Below are 21,561 nucleotides of genomic sequence, written 5' to 3'. Positions count from 1 at the left end.
GGCTCAGCTCCAGAAGCTCTCTAGCTGTGCACCAGTTCCTACCTTTCTGTAGGACGTGGAGAGCAGAGTCAGCAGCAGGTTAGTGAGTGGCACAGAGTCTATGAGCCGCTGGATCCTCTGGATGGATGTGCTCTGAGCCATGATATCCAGCACTGCTGGAGGGCCATCGCTCTCCCAGCCCTGGAGGACACAATTTCAAATTGAATTGAAAGAAAGACAAATTGGCAGAAGAATTCCAAGTGTGCTTCAGTGGAAAAGGCAGAATGTCTCAGGGCAATGTCCCTGCTACCTGCATACCTTGTGCAACGCCTCCACTTGCAGATCTTGGAAAAGAGATGACAGTAATTTGATGGCATGATTTGCCAGCACCACTGATAGAACCCCAAACCCTTGATGCCTGTAGAAACAGAAAGGACAGAATGTAATTTCAGGTGGAAAATAATAAATACATACTAAATAAAGTGACTGCTTTGCTAAACTGGAGACAACAGCTTCTCTTCTTTCCAAGATTTGGGACTTAAATTGCAAATAGTGATAAAATTTCACAAAACCAGCAAAACTCTGCAGTAGCTGCTTGCTGGGGCTGGTCAGAGCCCTGGACAATGCTGCCTGCAGTGGTGTCACATACCCTTTGCCAGGTCCCAGCTTGGGAGACCCCACGCCCTCCTTAGTGCGAGCAATGATGTCTCTGACACGAAGAGCAGCCAAGGGATCCTTCTCCTTCCCCTTATCAGCCAAGGCCGTGGGGCTGAGGTTCAAGATGAGGAAGAGGCTGTTCAGCAAGCACCAAGCCCCGAGCAGCTGGAAGTTCTGATAATGCTATCGTGCCAAAAGTCATGGGGAAGGGGGGAGAAGAAAAGCACCAAAAAGACAAAACACCATCAATCCAAATGCCAAAGTACACCAGGACAAAAGGGGTGAAAAAGCTTCCTGAGATGGAAATCTTACCTCCCCTCCTGCACGGCGTGAATTGCTGATGGCTTGTCCAATCATTTCATAGATTTCAAGCTGCAAATAAAGCCAAAACCATGGTAAGGCACCTCACCAGACAACAACAAAAATAACAACTCCAAATGCAATTGTATTTTATCCTCTACAATTAGCCACCCCTTTAACTCCTTTACAAGCACTGGCAACATCTCAAAATCATAGCTGCGTACTGCACTGCAAACAAATACAAATTCTGTGCTCTTTGCTTGCTGAGGAGGAAAACAATGAACAAACACTCCACCGTTTACTTACACATTTCTGTACAATAGTAGCAGCATCATTTTCATAATCTTCTTCTTTGGAGCTCGTCGACCCAGTTCGTACCTGTTGGGTGCTGCCCACGTGCAGGATGGCCATGCAGGTGGCCACGCTCACACCTCGGGGAAAACAAGTGCAGGGGACATTCTTAGGGCCAGAGAGGGACAAAATGCTCCTATTTAGCACATAGAGACAACATGGCCATCAACCTGATGGAGCAGGGAATACTCAGTATTACAGAGAGAGATTAAAAAATCTTTAGTACCCTCGAAAGAGTGAAGTTTTACCCTACAGAAACACATGGGAGCAGTTAAAGGAGGTAATGTTTTACCATGTAATTCAATATCATTTTTAAGACAATCTTCAGACTCGAGTGCCACATCTCCTTAAAGTCTCCCCCATATCATTTAAACACTCTGGATTTTGGTGTGCTTAAAGCACTTCTGGGAAACAAGGCTGATTTGGGGCTATAACAAATTAAGCTGAAGCCTAAAGTAAAAATATATTATGCTCTGAATATAAAAAGAAAGAGCAGAAATTACAGGCTGTTAAGAAAATGTTGAGTCACTCAGTCTTTTTCTTAGATACTGACAGGAACAGCAGCAGAACATATCAGTAACAACTTCAATATTAACCCAATCACCACATTGTACTGCAGAGCTTCAGAAGAAATAAAGGCTGCCTGTGGGCTGAGCCTCCAGCACGCAGGTAATAAAGCACAGCCAAAAGCTCTAAAAAAACCCCCGAAGCTCCACTCACCTGCATAGAGACAGCTGAGAGCAAGAACAGTCACGTCCTGGAGACGTGTGGGCGTCAGGGGCTCCAGCACGGGCAGGGACAGAGTGTCCAGAGCCATGGTGACATCGATCACCAGCGAGTGGAACCTGCGGGCGGACGCAGGGTGAGGACAGGCCAGGGGGCACTGCCCTGCCAGCACAGTGACCCCCAGGCACAGGAGGTGCCCCGGGCAGGGGTGGCACTGACCCGTTGCGCACGGCCGTGGCGTCGGCCACCGTGGCCGGCATGATGAAGAAGGAGTTGGCGGACACGGCGTCCTGGAAGCGGTTGATGTAGCGCAGGAAGTACGGCAGGTTGAGGCACACGCGCAGCAGCTTCTCGGAGCCACCTGCCAACCACAGCAGCAGGGCTGTGTCACCGGCTCAGCCCTAACGGTGCTCACTAATTGACTTAATTGCTCTTGGTGGTGAGAAAATGCCATCAGAGATGAGGCAAGAGGATAAAGAGTGCTTTCTAACACCAGCTGCTGAAGTTTGCAGCCCGCACTTGTAAACGGGTGTCACAAAGCTCTGTGTCCACGTTATGGGGCACACCAGGTCCAGCTGGTGGGACTTGATGACCCCAAAGGTCTCTTCCAACCCTAACAATCCTGTGATTCTAATCCTCATCTACTCAACAATCCATCCCATAATGTATTTCCTACTGTCTACCTAATTTGCCCCTCCAAACAGAAATACAGAGCTCGTCTCTGCAATGAAAATTCCACTCCAGCCTTCCCTTGGTAATTACCAGGCAACTCAGGGAACCCTTTAGGTCAGAGAGTTTCTTCCCACTCAGAGCTGTGAGATGTAACACTGGAGAGACATTTCTCCAGTACTTTTTTGACCCCAAGCTAGAAAGCTGATTCTCACCAAGTTCTTGCAGGCTGGCCACATTCTGAGCAATGAATACGCTCTTAGTCTTTGTTGCAGAGGTTTGATCTGTGGCAGCTTGATCCTCGCTCTCTCCTTCCACCTAAAGGAAGCACATTCTAAATATATTCTAGAGGCACTAAAAACACACATTATTTCTCTAAGTCTCTACACAGAAGCAAGGTGTATCAACAGCACAACTCCAAACATGGATGTCACTGAACGTTGCATTCCAAGAAGAAACAAATCCAGTATTGCCAATAGAGCACAAACAGTATTTGGTTGTTTGCCTTTCATCCCATGCAAGCAGGATTTACATAGTTAAGAAAGGTTTATATCTGTACCGAGAAGTACCACTTAGAGCCCTCTGTCCCTCCCTGCACTGGGTTAATAATGTTGAAATTCAGACTCTTTCTGTTTTAGAGGTTTTTTACCTGTGTCTCTGTTGTGATTGACGGTGATGATGACATTCTGGGGTTAAAAACTGACGTCAATTGGTTGAGGAAGTTCATCTGCACTTCCTTCTGTCTCAGCTCCGGGCTCACCGGGGATGCCAATTCCTTCTGGTCCTCAACTGCAGGGAAAACAACAACCCCCCATTTCACACAGCAAACCTCAGACCTTCTGTGCCTATCTCCAGTGTTTCAGTGAAACACACAGAGCTGAAGCCCCCTCCCTACCATCAGAGAGGGTTTTGACAGTCTGAGGCAGCTTGGCTGATTTCATCATCGCTGTGAAGGTGATGATTTCCGTCCGGTCCAGGCGGCTGCAGCCCGTGCACAGCCCCTTGATCAGCAGAATGAGGTGTTTCTACAGAAAACACAGACATCAAGTATCATTTAAACTCTCTTGATTCCAATCCCTCCTCCATATCATTCACTCTAAGCAGATGGATTAAGAGTAATGCAACTTCAGCTGGTGAGGCCACTGCAGCAGTTCTGAGCCACTGTGATCTCCCCCGAGGATGCAGACACATCCCTGACTGCAGGTAATCCAGGTCACTGACACTGCCTGTGCTTCCTGCGGAGAACACCCGGAAAAGCTCTCTCTGCTGTGACACACTGCAGTATGGGAACACTCCTCACAGGCCTTCCCTCTCTCAAATATAGTTAAGCTTTCCCATAAGACAGAAATGCAAGCAGGCAAAAAAAAAATCTTTAAAAACTCAACAGATAGCTGAGATCCAGGTTGTTGCACAAAACCAAACCAGAGTGTAGGAAACTGGAACTGAATTAACCAAGGCTTCAGGTCACCTTTATTTTGAGTTGTGAGCAAGCTTTGATTCTGAGTATAGTATGCAGAAGGAAGATTCAGCAGGAATCTTCCCATCAAATCAGTCTATCAAAATGTAAACCTTAAATATTCTACGAGCTTCATAAATTCTGCTTTATGCATTTAACATTAGAGCAGATATTTCAGAAATAGAGCCCAAAGTCCATTCTCACACTGAGGCTGGCCCAGGAGGCCCAAACCTGTGCTCACCTGTGAAACAGCACATGCTTCATCTGGGTTCTCAAGCCGCAGCAGGGAGAATTCAATCAGGACTTTACAGGCAGCTGCCACTGACTGCAACTGGTTCCTGGGTACTGAAAAAAGCAGATCCTTGTACTCAGAGAAGTTTTAAAACAGTCCAGTGTAATAAGCTGCCAGTGCTGTCAATACAGCAGGATGCTCTGCAGTGTGGGTACACACTCCACCACTCCTGCCTAACACAGATGCAATATAAACTCAGTCTCATTACAATGTAACCCAAGAAATGTCAGCAAAGTCAGGATAATTCCTTCTGCCAGACGGGAATACAGACAGATAAAGCAGTTTCCCCAGCAACATTATTTAATGCTGAAAGAAGCGCTGAAGAATATGAAACAAGTTCACAAAGCCCAATTTTTGTTGAAATTGCTAAATTGTCAGCCAAAATAACAGAAAATATTTTGAGTCACAATGTTTTGATCATTAACTCCAACATAGTAATGTAACTATAGAAGCTCTGAATGGTTTGGTTGGAAGGGACCTTAAATCCCACCCAGGCCCACCCCCTGCCATGGCCAAGGACACCTTCCACTAGATCAGGTTGCTCCAAGCTCTGTCCAATCTGACCCTGGACATTTCCAGGGATGCCAGTGTTACAACTGCTAAAGGATAATCTAAAAATCCTGAACACTGATTTAAACACTTGACCAAAATTAAATCGGGTCAATGAATAAGCAGCCAAAAAGGCAACACTGTCCAGTTGGTGGTGGCCAAACACTCCCATCAACAAGCTTCTCTTCCCATCAGAGCTGACATTTCATGGTACAAAAGCCAGTAATGCTGGCCCTAAAGTCTGATTCAGCAAGAGGGCAAAAAACAGACACAAAAATCAACAGTTCTGATTTAGTTTTACTGCATCAGTCATTACACAGGAGCAAAAGCAGCAAAGGAACACTTACTGAGACCGCACACTGTAGTGATATAGTGTGTGGAAAGTGCAACAAAGGAGGAGTAAAAAGGCTCGTACTGCTTGTCATGGTGCAGGATCTCAGATTCACTGCAAAGGAGAAAGGGACAGAGGTCAGCCAGACCCAGCACAGCAGCAGCACCCAACAGCCCAATGTGTCCAGTGACAGGGGCATGGCAAGGTGACAGCTCTGGGAACACAACCCTCGTGTCCCCAGGACCGAGTCCTCCAGCAGCAGCCAGATCACGGCATCAGCATCACTGCCCACACAGGAAATGCAAGGAAATGTTGTGCTGCCAGTGTTTCTCCTTCACAGCATCAACAGGTCAGGCTCCACCAGCTGCACTCCCTGCCAGAGGCTCATTAACCTTTAAGTTGTTCCAAACTCAGCTGCCCAGAGAGCCTGGGCTGTGTGTTCTGCTAAGCTGGCAGGATCTGCCAGGCCTGGAGCACAGGCATTCCCTTCCCATCATGGCACTGAGGCAACTGGAGCTTGTGCAAGTCTGCAGATCCGAGGGATCAAACCAGGCAACTGCACAACCACAGCAGACTCAGGCACAGCACCTGCCACCAGCTGTGGAGGGATCTGGGCAGGTAAAGAAGAGTCCCTGAGGCTTCTCAGCTACACTCACTGGCCTCAGAGATCAGACTCTTGTGGCAGAGGTGACACCTTAAAGGTGTCCCACCTGCCCAGACACGGAGAACACAAACTGCTCTGCCTCCACGCCCCTCGTTTTTCCTGTGACAAGACTAAGGGATGTGCATATCTGTCTTGTAAATAATAATTTACTTTCTTTCACTTTCTTTTCATGCAGTGCTGTGAACAAGCACGTTGGAAGAACAGATAATTAGACTCAGTTTCACTTTGTCTCTCCAAACCTAGCCAGGCTGGGTTCTCCACCTCTGGGACTGAGATTATTCCTGGAGGGCAGCAGCTCATGGCACAGGCTGGACCCAGCTCCAACCACGATTTCGCCAGTCCCTGCTGACCTGAACAAAGCCCAGTTTATGCCCAGTCACCTTCCCTTTTTCCACCCTAAGCCATCATTTCCAGGTGTAACATGAGATGCAGCTGAAACAGAAACAACTCTGGAACAGAACCATTTCTCCACAAAAATGAGCAGAAATACTCATCGGCTTTGTAGTTTGATTTCTTAGGTCTGAGGGTTTATTTAGCCTATCTAAAAAGCTGAAATAGAAAAATAGAAAATCAAGAGAGAGGCTTTACTGGGAGATATTCAACAGCATCATATGACCAAGTTCCAACACCTCCAGCCTCACCTCACCCTCTCCTGCCAGAACTGCTCTGGTGAGGAACAGCCCAGAGACTGAACATGCAAAGCAGTCTGTGCTCTCTCCTTTTCAGACATTAATTTTGCTCACCTACCTCTCAGGGCCAACTCCAAGCCACCAGCATTAGATGTATGTAAGTATTGTTAAGAGAACAAATTAGAACCATTTGGGAATAACAGAGTACAGGAGAGGCTAACAGCTCCTAAATTACTGCACAGGTCAAGCTGTGCACCACACAGTGCCCACAGGGTATAAAGAACACAGAGGTGCAAAATCCAGCGTGAGATAGGGATTGGGCAATGGGAGGTTTGAGTCTAACTAAAACACACTGTGGATGTTGTGATAATGCAAAGTGGAAGGCAGCAGTCAAGTAATCATCAATGCTCGCAAATAACCATCGACACAAGATAACAGCTCAATCTAGGATGTGCCAGAGTGTTATTCTGAGTATACAGTGAGATTCAGTAACGACTTTTCAGCCTCTGTACTGTGGTTTATTGCTCAGAGGGGTTTTGCTTCCCAGGGAAGCTCATTCCTCGGGCTGAGGAGAAGCCTCTGTCACTTATCAACGTTCCCCAGCGCCAAATCCCAGCTCCTGCCTGGGCTCTGCTCCCCAGCAGCCCCAAACACACCCTGTCCTTGGGGCAGTGGGCACGGAGCAGCCTCCTCCTCAGGTGGGCACTGCTCCAGGTGCAGCTCACCCTGTGGAAACCCCTTCCCAAAAACCAGCCTGGGGTGACTTCACTGACACAGAGTTCCTCTCCATCTGCACCTGTCCAAGTCAGCATTTCCACCATTTGTGTCAAATAAAGGCCTTATTTCTATCAATTCTTGAAGACACCTGCTAACAGAGGAATACCAGTAACCTAATGATGCTTAAACTTAAAAATGAAATACCAGAGTAGTTAAAAAAGGAGTTAATTGATTTATTTTGAAAAGAGTAATACTGGTGACTTTGCTGCCATCGCACCAAGTTTATTTAAGGGGAAATCCAGCCACTTTGGGGTTGGCTGGCACCATCAAGAGCTTAACTTCTGCCTTCTAAAAATAACTTGAACACATAAAAGATTTTCTGCGGGAAATCTAAAGATAGATTCTTGTTCAGCACAGAAAAGCACAGCTCCAGACATGAATAAGTTGAATTTATTCCTCTGTCATTTAGCAGATGATGTGAAACAAAAGGTATCATCCTGCAGGAGCCCAAATCCTGCCAGACCATCAGACACACAACTCCAACCTCAGGCAGTGCTGCTGGAAGGCAGCAAACTGCTGTCTCCCACAGAAAACAGAACCACCATTCCCGCTAAAGGAGGAAACAGCCCCGTCCCAGAACACACGTGGATCCACTCCAGTGTCCCTGGGATAGTTGGATGGAACACGCCACTAATGAACTTTAGGCACAGCGACAGCAGAGCTGCTCAGGGAAAAGTGACACTGGAATGGCCCTAAAACAAAGACTGGCCAAAGAACTGCCCGAACCCATCAACATCGAGCGTGCAGCTCCTGCGGGAACAACAGCTCTGTGTGTGAGAACCCCTCGAATTAACTCTTTGAATCTGAAGCATCCACTGCACACTCAGCCATTCTACATTAAACAAAACATCACAAGGCTTTATTTTATCATCTTCCTCAGTGTACTGTTTATTTTATGTTTCCTAACAACTTATTGTGGCCGGGGTTTTATCTTTAAAATTGAGCATGATGTTATGGCACTCACATCTCGTGTTTTAGACCATAAAACAAGCTCTAAGTTGAATTAAGAGTAGCTGTGGTGGGTACTCTTATGCTCTGACTCCAACCTGCGTGGTTAAGACAAGGCAGACTTGATTTGGTTCTGCTTTATTTCGACTTAAAATAGGATAAGCATTGCAAGACTTAGAGAAAAGTCTGGTCCCTCCAGAGCCCGGGGAGACAACACTTCCCACGGCCCAACCGGACAAACTGTGACACGCCTGGACAAAAGCAAAACCACAAGAACAGTCCCGAAGCCTCTCGGCGGGCGCCTGTCCGAGGTGCTGCGGCCGGGCGAGCACCCTCAGCCCGTTATGGGGCCCCAGGGCACCTCCGAGAGCTCCGGCCCCAGGACAGCGGGAGGAGCCGGGGACGGAGCTCGGGCTTTGCCCAGGCAGCCTCAGCCCCACCGCCTGCCCTGCCGGGCACCGAGGCCGGCACCGGGCACCGAGCCGGGCCCCGCCTCAGCCGTCCCTCAGCCGCTCCCGCAGCGGCACCCCCAGCGCTCCCTCTGAGCGGACGACGCCGGAGGGCGGCAGCCCCCCGCCCGCGCTCCCTCACCTCTCGATGACCGAGGCGAGCAGCTGCGGCAGTTCCTTCATGTCGAAAGCCGAGTAGGACGCGGAGAGCAGCGGCCGCACGGCCACGTCCCAGCCGGGCCCGGCCGCGGCCCCCGCGCCGCCCGCCGCCATCTTGGGCTGCGCTGGGCCGGGGGGCCGCGGCGCGCACAGCGCCCCCTGCCGGCGGGGCGGCGACCGCGCAACGTCGCGCCGCCCCATTGGCCCGGAGAGCGGGCGCGTGCGCACTGCGTGAGTCAGCAACTTTGGCGCGCGGCGCGTGCGCGGCGAGGGGAAGGCGGGGCCGGGAGCGCGCATGCGCTCTGTGCGCGCCCCGCCCCCGCCGCTGCCCGGGGGCTGGCAGGGGTTGGAGCGGCCGGGAAAATCATCCGAAACCCCCAAAATACTGCACTGGCGAAAGAACTACCCGCTTCAAAGGTCCCTAAACACGCTTAAATAAGGAAACGACCCCCCCCCCCCCCCCACACGTAAATACCAAAAGAATACCCACTTAAACAGCCAAAAATCCACTTTAGTTCAAAACCTACTGACATAGCCACAAAATCCCATTGAAAGTCCCATAAAACCACTTAAACAGCCCCCCCAAACCACCTCAATGATCCCCAAAAAACATTTCAATAGCCCCCCAAGACCCACTTAAATAGCCCCAAAACGCCCACCTAAATATCCCTACAAATTCACCTCCATAAAAAACACTTAAACAGCCTTCCAAAACCCACTTAAATAGCTGTAAATACCCACTTAAATAACCCCCAAGGCCCTTAAATAGCCCAAGAAACACTTTAATAAGCCAGACCCACTCCCTGCTCCGCAGTTTTATTTTGGGATCTGGACACTGAGGGAGTGGGGGGTTTGTGGCCCCTGCCTGGGGGAACAACTCGGTGCCAAACTGGATCTTAACAATTAAAATCCACTGAGTTCAGAGCCACGACCCCGAGGAAACGCTGAGAGGCTCCTCCTCTTGAACCACCCCGCCTTTACCCCAAGTGCTGAACACAAAAAAAAAAAGGCAGGAAAATTTAGAAACGAATGGGAAGGAACTGATGTTGTCATAATAAATAAAGAACATGGAGAGACTCTAGGTTCAAATTCTTCCCACTGCTCTGCAGCTTCGTTGGTAGCTCCATGAAGCCATTTCCCATTGACAGATACCCAATTCCCAACATTTTTCCCAAGGAAATCACCCAAGGTCTCTTCCTCAAACCAGGAGCTCATTACCACATCTCCACAGCCAATAACCCTCCTCTCTGCCAGATGTGAGGCAAGCTGGCACCGAGGGAGAGCCCATGATGAGCAGGACACACATCCTTAGGATTCTCTTCACCAACATCAGAGACACACTGATTTGGGGACTTTAAGGGAGGTTGGGGACCTTCTTTTTCAGTCAGAATAGACTAAAAAAGTCTCAATTTTTCATCCCTTCCGTTTCTCCTCGCAGGAGACACGTGGGCAGTGCAGGTTTTGTTCCAGCAGCAGCAGCTTTTCTTCACCAGTTCTTCCAGCCAAATGGAATAGAGGCGTTTGGATCCATCCCTCGGGGTGGGGCTGAGATCCCAGCCCAGCTGCTCTCCAGGCTGGGCCTCCCTCAGCGCCAGGCCCTGTTCAGCAGCTTCACCTGGGCCAGTCTCTTGGTGATCATGGTGGCAAAGACCAGCCCGAAGAGGACACTGCTGATCAGCACATAGTCATAGTCATCCTTGAGCACATCAAACTGCTTGGAGGGGTACACCCGGGTCTGGAAGATGTCCAGCCCGTAGGCTACAACCTGCAGGGGGGAGATCAGGAGCTGGGGATGCAGCCTGGAGCAGAAAACTCCAAAATGATCCACACAAGGCTAATGGAAAGAAGTGATGTTTAAGGTGTGAGCAGAGTTACGGGAGTTACAGAGGCCCCTGCCATGGGCTGTGGATTGGAATCCACCCCCAAATTCCACACTGAGGCCTCCACCCTGCACTCACCAAGCACGTGGACTCGAGGCCAGAGGGGGCTGTGTAGATCCCCCTCATCCTGGAGATGGTCTGGTTGTAGTTGATGAACCTCTCAGCGTGGATCTGCACGTCAGGCGAGTATGGGATCAGGTTCTCCTCCCTGCAAGGACACAGAGACATCAAACCCCAGCCAGGCAGCACACAGAGGACGCTACCAGTGTTCCTCATTATCAAAGGCTAAGCTAAACCAGCAAATTTGGGAGCTTTTCCCAGTGCAGACTCAATATTGCTGCAGGATGAAAATCAAATGGATCAGCTGGGTCAGGCTAAGCTGCAGCTGTCTCCTTTGAGGCTTCGAAAGTTTTACTCTAAAAAATCCAGTTCCTCTGACTGCTCCTCCCTGAGAATACAGACACCAGGCTGGTTTAATGACTGACCTGCTGTAATACAAATGCATCTCATCATCACAGACTGGGGACAGAAGCACAAAATCCTTCAGGTTGGGAAAGACCTCCAAGGTCATCGAGTCCAACCTTTGACTTCATGGAACTTTCCTTCATTCTGCACCAAAACTGCCCTGAATCCAGCCAGGAGCAGTTGTTCCTCTTCACACAACTTATGACACACAAAATCCAGTCCTCTCCAGAGCCCAGGAAGAGAGGTTCTCACTCTCCCCTACCTGCTCTGCTCCGTTGGGATCTCCGGGCGCCGAGGGTCCAGCAGAGCCTTGGGAAGGGACAGGATGGCCCCAGAGGGAAGCCCAACTGTGCATGGAAGGAAAAGTATCTTAAACATCACAGAATCCCAGAGGAGCTGGGGTTGGAAGGTCTGGGGATCACCCAGTCCAACCCCCCAGCCAGGCAGAGTCACCAGGAGCAGGTGACTCAGGAATGCATCCAGGTGGGTTTGGAATGTCTCCAGAGATAAACACTCCAGACCCTCCCTGAGCACCTGTGCCAGTGCTCTGCCACCCTAAAGTAACAGTTCTTCCTCACGTTGGGGTGAAACTTTCTGGGTTTTAGTTTATGGCCATTGCTTCTGGGCACCATTGGAAAGAATCTGGCACCTCATGGCCATTTCTGACAGCCAACAGAGACACACTCCTGGTGCTTATCACTGCACTTGCAGGAGTCCAAGACAACCCCCCGACAACCTTTTGGCATCAAAGTGCATTTTGCTTGGATTTCAGTGCTTCCCTTTCACTGAGCAGGTACTCACTGAGCAGGTGGCGGCTGGTGATGCCCCTCTCAGTGATCGTGGCCTCCATGGCACTGATGGCAGAGGGGAAAATGTAGGATTGCTGCAGAACCTGGGGCAGAATGGGGCGGTCCAGGGAGCTGAAGGCCGTGGCGTTGTACTGCTCTGTGCCCTCGTAGAGCTCCAGCACTGTGAACTCATTGCGCCGGGCCTTCGTGTTCCAGTACTGGTACTGCAACGAGGAACAGCAGCAACATCAGGGAAGCAGTCAAGGAGACAGGAAAATCACAGAGGGTGGTCACAAACCACCTCCATGCAGGTTCAGGAACTGCCCTGATGCCAAAATGGTTTGCTTTTTAAATATTTCCTATATATTTGTAGCTCTGTAGATTACTATTATATAGTTATATAGCTCCTTAACTGACTGTAGCACCTTCCTACCCCTCCCTTAGATTTTAGAGTAAGCTAATCTTGTTGGAATCTTATTTAGTCTCTGCTCTATAGTGAGCCAAGGACACATTTTTTCCACGTATCACAGACATAAAAAATGGGGGGTTAGAAGCTGGGGGGCTTCAGTGAGGGCAGAACCAAAAGGGGGGATTACTTAATTAAGTGTCCCTCTAACTGGATGATTTCTGTTAAGTATGCTAATTTCTTAAACCTACAGAATTGTCAAGAGTCCTGCATTATGTGTGCATTTTGCCATGTTTGCACCGTGAAGGACCTTCATTACAGGTCACAGCTTTTTAGGGGTGGTTTCAGGGGTCCCCCCAACAAGCAGCAGCTCTCACCACCACCCAGTTCTCAGAGTGCACCATGTGCACGGGCCCCTTGGCCTTTTTCTGCACAGAGGAGTGGATGATCCTGCCCGTGACGCCGTCCATGAGGTAGATCCCGATGAAGGTGCGCTCGTGGTGCGTGTCCGTGCTCTCGGTCACCACAGCCAGCAGGTTGGGGTTCAGGGACTAGGGACAAAGCAGAAACAGCTGAGACCTCCTCTCAGTGCCACAGACACTCCTTCCTGCTCTTCATCTGGCACTGAGCATATTGTGAACAAATTAGCATAAATCACCTCAAGAAATCAAGCTGTTATTTCCCCAATATTTTTGACTGACTTAATTGCTGCATGAAAACATTTTCAAAAAGAAAGCTCCAAAATGAGCATTTTTCCACAGAGACACTGGTGCCCATAAAGAGAAACTGGCACCACAGGACAGCTCATCCCAATGTGGCAGCAGGAAATGGTACTGGGATCTTCCCACGGGATAACCCCTCAACAAAAAGCCCACAGAGAGCCGCAGCAGCACCTTGTAGAGGACGCTGCGGTCACCCATCACACGGCCCTGGGAGTGCACGTGCTCGTTGGACCTCTTCCCTTTGACAGTCACAATCCTCTGCACCTCCGTAGGGATGGCCACCTCCCAGCTCTCCTCTGTGCTCAGGTCCTGCAGGGAAAAAGCATGTGGGAGCTTGGATCCCATCCTCCAAGGACACCATCTCCACCAGCAGGATGCAGATTTCCCTGCTTTGGGATTTCTGAAGTTTCTTGGGTGCATTTTGAGGCTGAATGTTCCAGTTCTGAGCAAAGCTCCATGAAGGGAACTGAGATTTGCCATTATCCACAGGGCATTCAGGGAAGTGCAATGGGTCTTTCATACCTTTTTCAGCCTGAATCCAGAGAGTTTTCCCTGTTCAGCATCAACTAGGTAAAAATAGATGGAATGAGCTATTTCTTCTAACTGGCGAAGGACGTTTTTAGTGGCTGGGAAAGGTGTAACCTGGAAAAGAATAGAAACACAGGTTAAAAACCACTGTTAAAAACAAAAAAACACCCTGGAATGAGCCAGAAAGATTATTTCTAACGTGTTTATCAAGATAAGGTCTGCCTTACCAGAATAACCTCATAGTCTTCTGTGAAATGTGACTCAGTGGCATTTTTTTCCATCTTGCTCCAAAAGGGAGGGGAATAATTAACCAGAATGTGAAGAAAACTGCCTCCAGGCAGAGCAATTTACCTTGTACTCATCATCAATCAGGAGCAGTACTTTGGCATAGTCTTGATCCATAATAGGCAGAAGCAAAGTCTGGAGAATTGGACGTTTCAGAACAGGAGGAGCTACTTGGCTTCTCTTTCCAAAGATGGGGTTGAAGACATACAGAAAACTCATTTTGGTTTCCTGAAAAACAGGGTAAGTTTTGCCTCTTGTTTAAGTTTAAAAAAAAAGGTGTTTTTCTAACTCTTACTTCTGGTGTTGATTATTCATACCCTGGGTTCAGCTACTCCATGCTGAAAATATTCACACACATTGGTCCAAACATTTATTCCACACTTGTCCATAACAATCACGATCACTTTTAAGTTTCCTAGGCTTCTGTGTGTGCTCTCTCCAGATCTTTCTCCCCTGCCATCCCCACATCAGTGACAACCAGAAGATGGTTTTATTGCCCTGCCCAAGGGCAGATTTCCATGCCCAGGAGGAGAAGGGAAGGGGCCTCACCTTGTCCTTGACGAGCAGAGTGCACTGTGGAGGATGGGGGAAATGGGCAGTTGTTCTCTGCACCATCAGCTTGAAGGAGGAGCCTGGTTTCACATCCCTGAGGTATTGCTTCCACAGGATGGTGCCAGAACTGCTCTCAATGCCAAAAAGCTGAGGACAAACACATGAGAAAGCCGAAGTTTAGGGAAAAAACCCTCTCCCATTTAAGCATGCACCCTCCTCTGTCGCAACCCAAAGAAAGCGGACTCTTAGTCTCCCTTTAAAGCCACTACAAAACATCCTGTGCATCTTCTCATTGTTTCTGCCCAAGCCTGGCCTAAAACAGGGCTGTGAACTCAGAGCTGAGACTCTTTGCTCCAGCCTGGGAACAGATTCCTGCCCTGGCCTGCTCACCTTGCCTGAGGCAGTGACCATCACCATCATTTTCTGGAGGTTGAATTCATCTCTGGCCAAATTGTCAATGTTAATCTCGTTTTTAATCTGGCTCCGGGGCTTCCTGGCATCGTAGAACATCTTCCAGAGATGGGCAGTCCAGGCCTGCAGCAGGATCAGCTGGGACGAGAGCCGCTTCAGGAACATTCCCAGCAAACCATCTGCAAGTGGCACCACGGTGACAACAGCAGGAAAACACACACCGGGTCCCACCCCAGAGCTGCAACTGTGGTGTCAAAGGCTGCCATGCACAAACCTGGGTAACTCCCTGCCCCCCACTCTGCAATAAGTTACAGTTGCCATTTCGGTGACAGACTCCGGCATTTTCCAACCTTTCCCACTCCACACTCATTCCAAAATATGCCCTGATCAACTAAAAGCAAACCTTCATGCAGAGGATTTTGTGTTCCTTCCCACTGTGCCCACCTACAGCTCCCCCACCCCTACAGAAATCCCTCTGCACCCAGCACACAGAGGGATTAAAAATACTTAATTCTGCCCAATCAGGGTTTGTATTCAACTTCTTAAAGTAACCAAAAGAGTGGATTTCAACTCTGTTTCAGCCCCCGAGGAGAGCAAGCAGAGGGGACCAGTGGCACCAGGATGCATTAGGCAGGAGCAGAGCACACTCCATGCAGGATGGGGTTACCTTGGATGGCTGCATCCAGGACAGCAAGGAAAAGACAAAACAAAGCAAAAAAAAAAAGAGCTATTGGAAATGAGTCTTCCAGAAAGAGTCACAGGAAACATTTAGGAGACATGGCCAAAACTCCTCCTACTGCTGCTGGTTTTTTAATGTAACAATGTAACATATTCATGTCATCTGGATCGGATTTCCAAAGTTTAGACAGAAAAGGGTTTATTTCTGCTCATTTTAATTGGCATCAGTAGAGATTTAAATTAATCTCTCAGCTCAGAGTAAACAGAAAACAATAAACACGTTTATTTAGGAAGGACAACAAACTCACAGAGGTAATTCTGTTAAACTCACCTGCTTTCTTTCCAAATTCTCCCTCCAGCTCGGCCTGTGCCCCTGTCAGAGGCAGATCCACCATCTCCAAGCTTACCACCTCTGCCAGAGACTCCTCTCTACTCCACACAACTTTTCCTGGAAAGAAATAAGAGCAGAATATTGGAAAAATTAACTTAATATTGGGGAATTGACTCACTCAGTATAAGAGTAACTTTCAATGCAACCCTGAAATGCAGATCATCTCTTAATGAAATGCAAAACAGTGTATAAATATCTAATGTCATTAAATTAACTATTTCATAAAAGACAAATACTTCATGCAACTGGAGCCACTTCTGGGAAGAAAACCTCAGGATCAGAAAAAGTAATTCTGGTGCTTTAAAAGGGTTACAGTCATTGAGCCATTTTAAAATAAGAGATTCACAGTGTGAACTCCTGGATTCCTTTAGAACCCTGGAAAATTCCTGTCACTGAGATGGGACTTTCAATACTTTCTGCAAATTGACATTTTTGCCATGAGGACCTTTTCTGAAAATCTTTGAGGAAGATATACACCAGCACTTACACTCTCATCCTACAAAGAGAGTTTTGAAATCTGCAGAAAACCCCTGAAATCCAAAGGCTATTCCCACACACAACAGGGTAGAATTATTTCTCCAGGGGAGGGCGACAGAGCATCTTGTGTCTTTCACGGGACTCAGAAGAGTTAAATTAATTGTTTCAGTTTCCAAGCAAAGTAATGATAAAATATAATCCTTAAGAACACAGAATTTTCTCCTGGTGACTATTACAAACGGAGGAAGCTGTTTCTGGGAATCACCTGGCTGCTGGAGGAACATGAGCATGTGGTCCTCTGTCTGCACCAAGGCTCGATAACCCACAGAGTCATCCTTCTTCAGGAAAACTTGGATGTACAGCTGGGGGAAAAGCCAAAATGGAACAAAAAAAAAAGGCAAAAAAACCAGTGAGATTAATGATCACATCATCTCCTTGAGGAAAGCAGAAATCAGGTGAAACCAGAGCGAGCAGGGTGGTGCTATAATCCCTGGAATGTTTTTCCCCTTGGCTAAAGGGCTCCCGTCCTGCCAAATCAGGGAAGGGAGGGCACTGCAAGGATGGAAATAACCCCTCCCTGCTCACCTGCTGTGGCCTGGCCCCTCCTTGCTCCAGGCTAAAGGTGATTGTGGTGTCCAACAATCTTTGCCCAGTTTCAACCAGGTAGAGGTTTATGTTGTAGGTTTGATTGGAGCAGGTTAAGGAATCCTGTAGCAAGGGGCAGAAAACAGGGTTTACACACACACCACACCAAATCCTGCAGCAGGATTCCAGCAGAATGCCCTGTCCAGCAAAAACTGGAGGTTCAAGATATTTTTAGGGTGTGTTTTTAGGTTGTAGAGCTGGTGTAAGACCTCTGCCATTCTGCTCCTACAGGTGAAGGAATAAAATAGACTGACAAGAACTGGGGAACCCCATACCTGCCTCCGGGCATCCTCCAGAGTGCTGCCAGCATGGAGGCCATCAGAGCTCCCAGGTTTCTGAAGTGAGGATGAAAGCAGATGTAACATGGCTTCAGACACCAGTAAAGTATTAAAAAATTAGTTTTTCAACTGCCTGACAAGTCTCAGCTTGCCTGTGACATCAGGCAAGAAACAGCTTTATTCTGTTCTATTCTGTTTCGTATAAAAATGAAACTAAATTTGATATCCCCCAAGAACTGAAATCCTCTGTGGACAGGAAAGCAAATTCCTTGTCACATGCCCACATTTCACTGAAGGGCTGAAAACATGGTATTTATTCACTGAGCCAGGAACAGCCTGGGCTGGATATAATCAAGCCCTGCTTTTGTTATCATTGAAACTTATCAAATCATCCTCTTCCTCAAGGGGCTCCCCATCCCTGGGCCTGTGAATCACCAGTGGAACCCAGCCCCAGTGCACATGCCCAGAGCTGAGCTGGTCCCAGAGGACAGGAATTGTGCTGACCAGTTCACTCCTGCACGTCAGGACAGCGGCCACCGTCTTCTCCCCGGTCGTTGCAAAGCTCACCAGGGCTGCCTGGAAAAGGAAAAGAAACCAGCAAGAAATCATTAAAAAAAACCCCTCAAGAAACCCCCAAACCTCACCAAAAAGTACTTGTGAAGTAAAGAAAACCACAATGGAATTAAAAGAAGATGAATTGTCACAGCCGAATTTTAAGTTGTATTGCTTTCCTCCCACTCAAAACCAAAAAAGACCTACTTCTCATAAAGATGGGAAGAGCTGACCTCCCACAGGTTTTGAGCCATGCTGCCTGGAGTTACTGAGATTTCTAACACCTGCCAGCTAGCCCAGCAGTCTGAAGGATGTTCAGCTGCACTTGGCCCTGGCACGTCTGTCTGGTACCTGCTGGAAGTCCCGGAGGTGGCTGAGCAGCCCCTGCTTGTACTGCAGCAGGGAGAAGTGGCTCGGGGACAGCTGCAGGAAGAACTGAGTCCGTGAGGCACTGGTCACACTGGGCTGAGTGGCCAAGATCCTGGCCTGGAAGTCATCTGCAAACTCCAGCTCCAGGGACTGCAGAGGAGACAAGCACATGTGCTGAGAGAGATGTCCTTCACTGAGACCAACACCTCCCTCCCCTCAGCAGCAGAGATTCCCTGAGTCAGGGGACAGAGCAGGAACAGGGAAGGCTGAGACTCCACTGGAGCAGAAAACACAGATCCAGAAGGAATAACAGACAAAAAGCTTTCCCACCCTTCCCTCAATTTACAGATCATGACCCTCCCCCATCTCCAATCACTCCCCAGTTCACCGACAGACTGGGGAACCAGCTCCAACTGGAAGCAGACCAGTGGGGCAGGGAACTGCAGGGGTGTTCCTGCAGCAGCTCTCACCTGCAGGGGGATGTGCCTCATGTCCTGCTCCGTGTCCAGGGCGCAGACGTGCAGCGCGCGCGCGGCCGCATCCACACACAGCAGCACGGCCTCGGCCACCACGCCACAGGAGCCCTGCAGGGCCCCCAGCCACGGGGCTGCCACCCTCACCTGCACAGACACAGCCAGGCCTCAGCGGGACACGGCCTCCACGGCACCCTCGTGCACACAACAGCAAGTCTGGTCAATTGTTTTTAGCCACAGCTGAGACAAACGACCTGCCAGCCTGAGGTTTATGGGATAGTCTTGACTAACAGCTGCCAGCCTAGTTCAGTTTGGCTTTCAGGGCATTCAGCCATTTCAAACCAAAATGACTGGTTTGAAGGCAATGCTCAGGGAAAGGGAGGGTTCTCTGTAGCACAATTGATTCCTCTACCCGCCACACCACAGGGTTGGAAGAACATTTGTTCACATCAAATCCAGCATTTTGGCTTGTGCTGGTTTAGCACAGATGGTAAAAACTAATTAGTGACTAAAGAGACTTCTCCCTCTAAAAGGACTAAATGAAAGACTATTTTATAAGTAGTACTGGCCTAGAGTTCTGAGTTTTGTCTCTCTACATTGTTTGTAAGAAAGTAAACACTTAGGGAGAAGAGGAAAATTGTTTTGAAAATCCCATTTTAATTCTTATTTTCTTCTTTTAATGCGTATTAATAAATTTATCTTTGTACCCTTTAATTTAAGCCTGCTTACTTTTCTCCTAATCCTATCTCACAGCAGAAAAAACACTCAAACCACTACACTAAATGTAACAAACAGAGACAGGCAAATGTAAAACCATCAGAAGGCTCCAGTACCTGTTTTGTGATTTCTCCATCCTCTACGTTGAACGTCAAGACATTGAGGTGGCTGTGGGGAACGATGCCAACCACGTGGATCACCCCAGTCCCACGGGAATACAGCAGCTGGTACTGAGTGCTCTCACTGCAGGACAGGCAGCAACCATGAAGCACCGTCCTCTCACACTGCTGTTTGCAGAAGCACGAGGCAGGTGCAGCCCCCTTCCCTCTGCCCCATGCCAGGGGCTCATACCTCTCCACAGAGGTGTTCTCACCTTTCTGGCAGGTGTTCCACCCACTTCTGGTGCCCGTTGGACAAGTAGTGCAGAGACAGGGCTGCCTTCTTCAGCACTGCCACGTACTTCACTGCCTCAGGGAGCCCCACAAGGGCAGCCCCCTGGAAACTGAGCACAGGCACGAGGAATTAGGGAATTATTTTCCTATTTTACCCTGGGGAAGGGGTTAGAGCACCAGCAGCAGCTGAGGGAGCTGGGAAAGGGGCTGAGCCTGGAGAAAAGGAGCTCAGGGGGGACCTTGTGGCTCTGCACAACTCCCTGGCAGGAGGGGAGAGCTGGGACAATCGGGCTCTGCTCCCAGGGAACAGGGACAGGAGAGGGAATGGCCTCAGGCTGGGCCAGGGGAGGGTCAGGATGGACAGCAGGAGGAATTTCTGCATGGAAAGGGTGCTCAGGCCTTGGCAGGGGCTGCCCAGGGAGTCCCCATCCCTGGAGGTGTCCAGGGAAGGCCTGGATATGGCACTCAGTGCTCTGGGCTGGAGACAAGGTGGGGATGGGTCATAAGCTGGACTCACTGGTCTGGGAGGGTTTTTCCAACCTCAGTGATTCTGGAAGTGAACTTCTCTGCAAGGTTCAAGCATCCATAAAGATTTCACCCAAAATTTGGTTTGGGACATTTACATCTGACTAATCTCTCTCTACCATACAAGCCCAGACTGAGCCCACGACCCATTTTTTTCCTTCCCAGACCAGCACTAGAAGGAGAAAAAACCCCTGCAGACAGGAAATCCCACCTGCCAGTGTCCAAGGATGTCTCCCAGTTCAAGCCTCCGATGTTGGTCTCCCAGGAACGGAGAATTCGTCCAGCATTGGACACAGTGATGGCATCTGGAGAGGAGGGGAAGGGGATGAACACACAGCTTGTACCACAGGCCAACAAATGGCTGGGTTCTGCAGGTCCATCCTGTGCTCTAACGCTGGCTCCACATCCCAGGAGCCCTGCCAGCCCCTTACCCTGCCCATGGATCAGCATCGCATCGATGGCTCCTTCCGGGGTGCCCTTGTCCACATGGCGCCACACTGCAAGAGACAGGCCCAAGGACAAGGCGTTTGTCCCCACGACGGCGTTTCTGTGTTGGCGTGTTCAGACCCGGGCTGCTCAGAGCCAGCCGTAAGACAGGGCTCTGACCTGCCGCCTCAGCCTTCCCGCCCGCCAAGGCCCAAGAGCAGCGTTAACCTTTGAGGAGGAACAACCAGGACAACAGCATTGACCCTCGGCCCCAAAGCGGCCGCACTCACAGATTTCACCGCTCCGAGAGTTCAGGGCGGCCACCACGTTCTCCTCGGTGGCCACGACGAGCTTCTTCGAGCCCTGCGAGGCCTCCAAGGAGGCGAATTTGAGCTTCCCCACATACTGCTGCCTCCTGCGAGAGAGAACGGGAGCGCCGCTGAAATGGGAGCGGGGCAGGAGCGGCGCGGAGGGTCTGTCCGCGGGAGCGGGACCCAGGCCGGCGGGACCCTCAGGGCTCACCAGTCGAACTTGCCCACTTGGTCCTCATAGACGGCGGCGGCCAGAGGCAGCAGCCCCAGGAGCGGCAGCAGCAGCGCCCGCGGCCCCGCCGCCATGACAGCGGCCCCGGCGCCCGGGGGCCTTCTGCTGCCCGGGGCCGCCCT

General features: G+C 49.6%; 2 protein-coding genes across 7 annotated transcripts in view; both read right to left on the bottom strand.

Moving 5' to 3' along the window:
* The window catches only part of UBR4 (ubiquitin protein ligase E3 component n-recognin 4), an 81,959-nt gene extending 72,894 nt beyond the window's left edge, over positions 1-9,065 (bottom strand). For all 5 annotated transcript variants that reach the window (XM_066334418.1, XM_066334419.1, XM_066334420.1 and 2 more), the window contains exons 1-13: positions 8,920-9,065; positions 5,327-5,424; positions 4,380-4,483; positions 3,578-3,707; positions 3,332-3,471; positions 2,898-3,000; positions 2,233-2,374; positions 2,008-2,132; positions 1,243-1,367; positions 949-1,008; positions 629-819; positions 298-397; positions 43-180 (exon numbers count right to left, since the gene is read on the bottom strand). In XM_066334418.1, the coding sequence (XP_066190515.1) occupies positions 43-180; positions 298-397; positions 629-819; positions 949-1,008; positions 1,243-1,367; positions 2,008-2,132; positions 2,233-2,374; positions 2,898-3,000; positions 3,332-3,471; positions 3,578-3,707; positions 4,380-4,483; positions 5,327-5,424; positions 8,920-9,050 (1,587 nt within the window). In that variant the 5' untranslated portion in view covers positions 9,051-9,065. The remainder of the gene's footprint in view (positions 1-42; positions 181-297; positions 398-628; positions 820-948; positions 1,009-1,242; positions 1,368-2,007; positions 2,133-2,232; positions 2,375-2,897; positions 3,001-3,331; positions 3,472-3,577; positions 3,708-4,379; positions 4,484-5,326; positions 5,425-8,919) is intronic.
* Positions 9,066-9,736: 671 nt separating this feature from the next.
* Positions 9,737-21,532, bottom strand: EMC1 (ER membrane protein complex subunit 1). 2 transcript variants are annotated; one of them, XM_066334414.1, is made up of 24 exons: positions 21,419-21,532; positions 21,187-21,311; positions 20,902-20,967; positions 20,682-20,775; positions 19,927-20,055; positions 19,670-19,796; positions 18,834-18,983; positions 18,346-18,513; positions 17,947-18,018; positions 17,440-17,499; positions 17,105-17,227; positions 16,785-16,881; positions 15,983-16,099; positions 15,641-15,649; positions 14,953-15,152; positions 14,560-14,709; positions 14,077-14,238; positions 13,720-13,839; positions 13,369-13,506; positions 12,853-13,026; positions 12,083-12,293; positions 11,544-11,628; positions 10,895-11,024; positions 9,737-10,701 (listed from the first exon to the last, which is right to left on the bottom strand). In XM_066334414.1, the coding sequence occupies exons 1-24, from the start codon at positions 21,511-21,513 to the stop codon at positions 10,522-10,524; spliced, it is 2,982 nt and encodes a 993-aa protein (XP_066190511.1). In that variant the 5' UTR covers positions 21,514-21,532; the 3' UTR covers positions 9,737-10,521. The 2 variants fall into 2 exon arrangements, with proteins under 2 accessions (XP_066190511.1, XP_066190512.1); XM_066334415.1 differs by lacking the exon at positions 15,641-15,649.
* Between the last annotated feature and the right edge of the window lie 29 nt (positions 21,533-21,561).

This window comes from Sylvia atricapilla, chromosome 22 (genome assembly GCF_009819655.1).
Source record: "Sylvia atricapilla isolate bSylAtr1 chromosome 22, bSylAtr1.pri, whole genome shotgun sequence".
Taxonomy (NCBI): domain Eukaryota; kingdom Metazoa; phylum Chordata; class Aves; order Passeriformes; family Sylviidae; genus Sylvia; species Sylvia atricapilla.
This window is presented reverse-complemented; position numbering and strand designations above follow the sequence as displayed.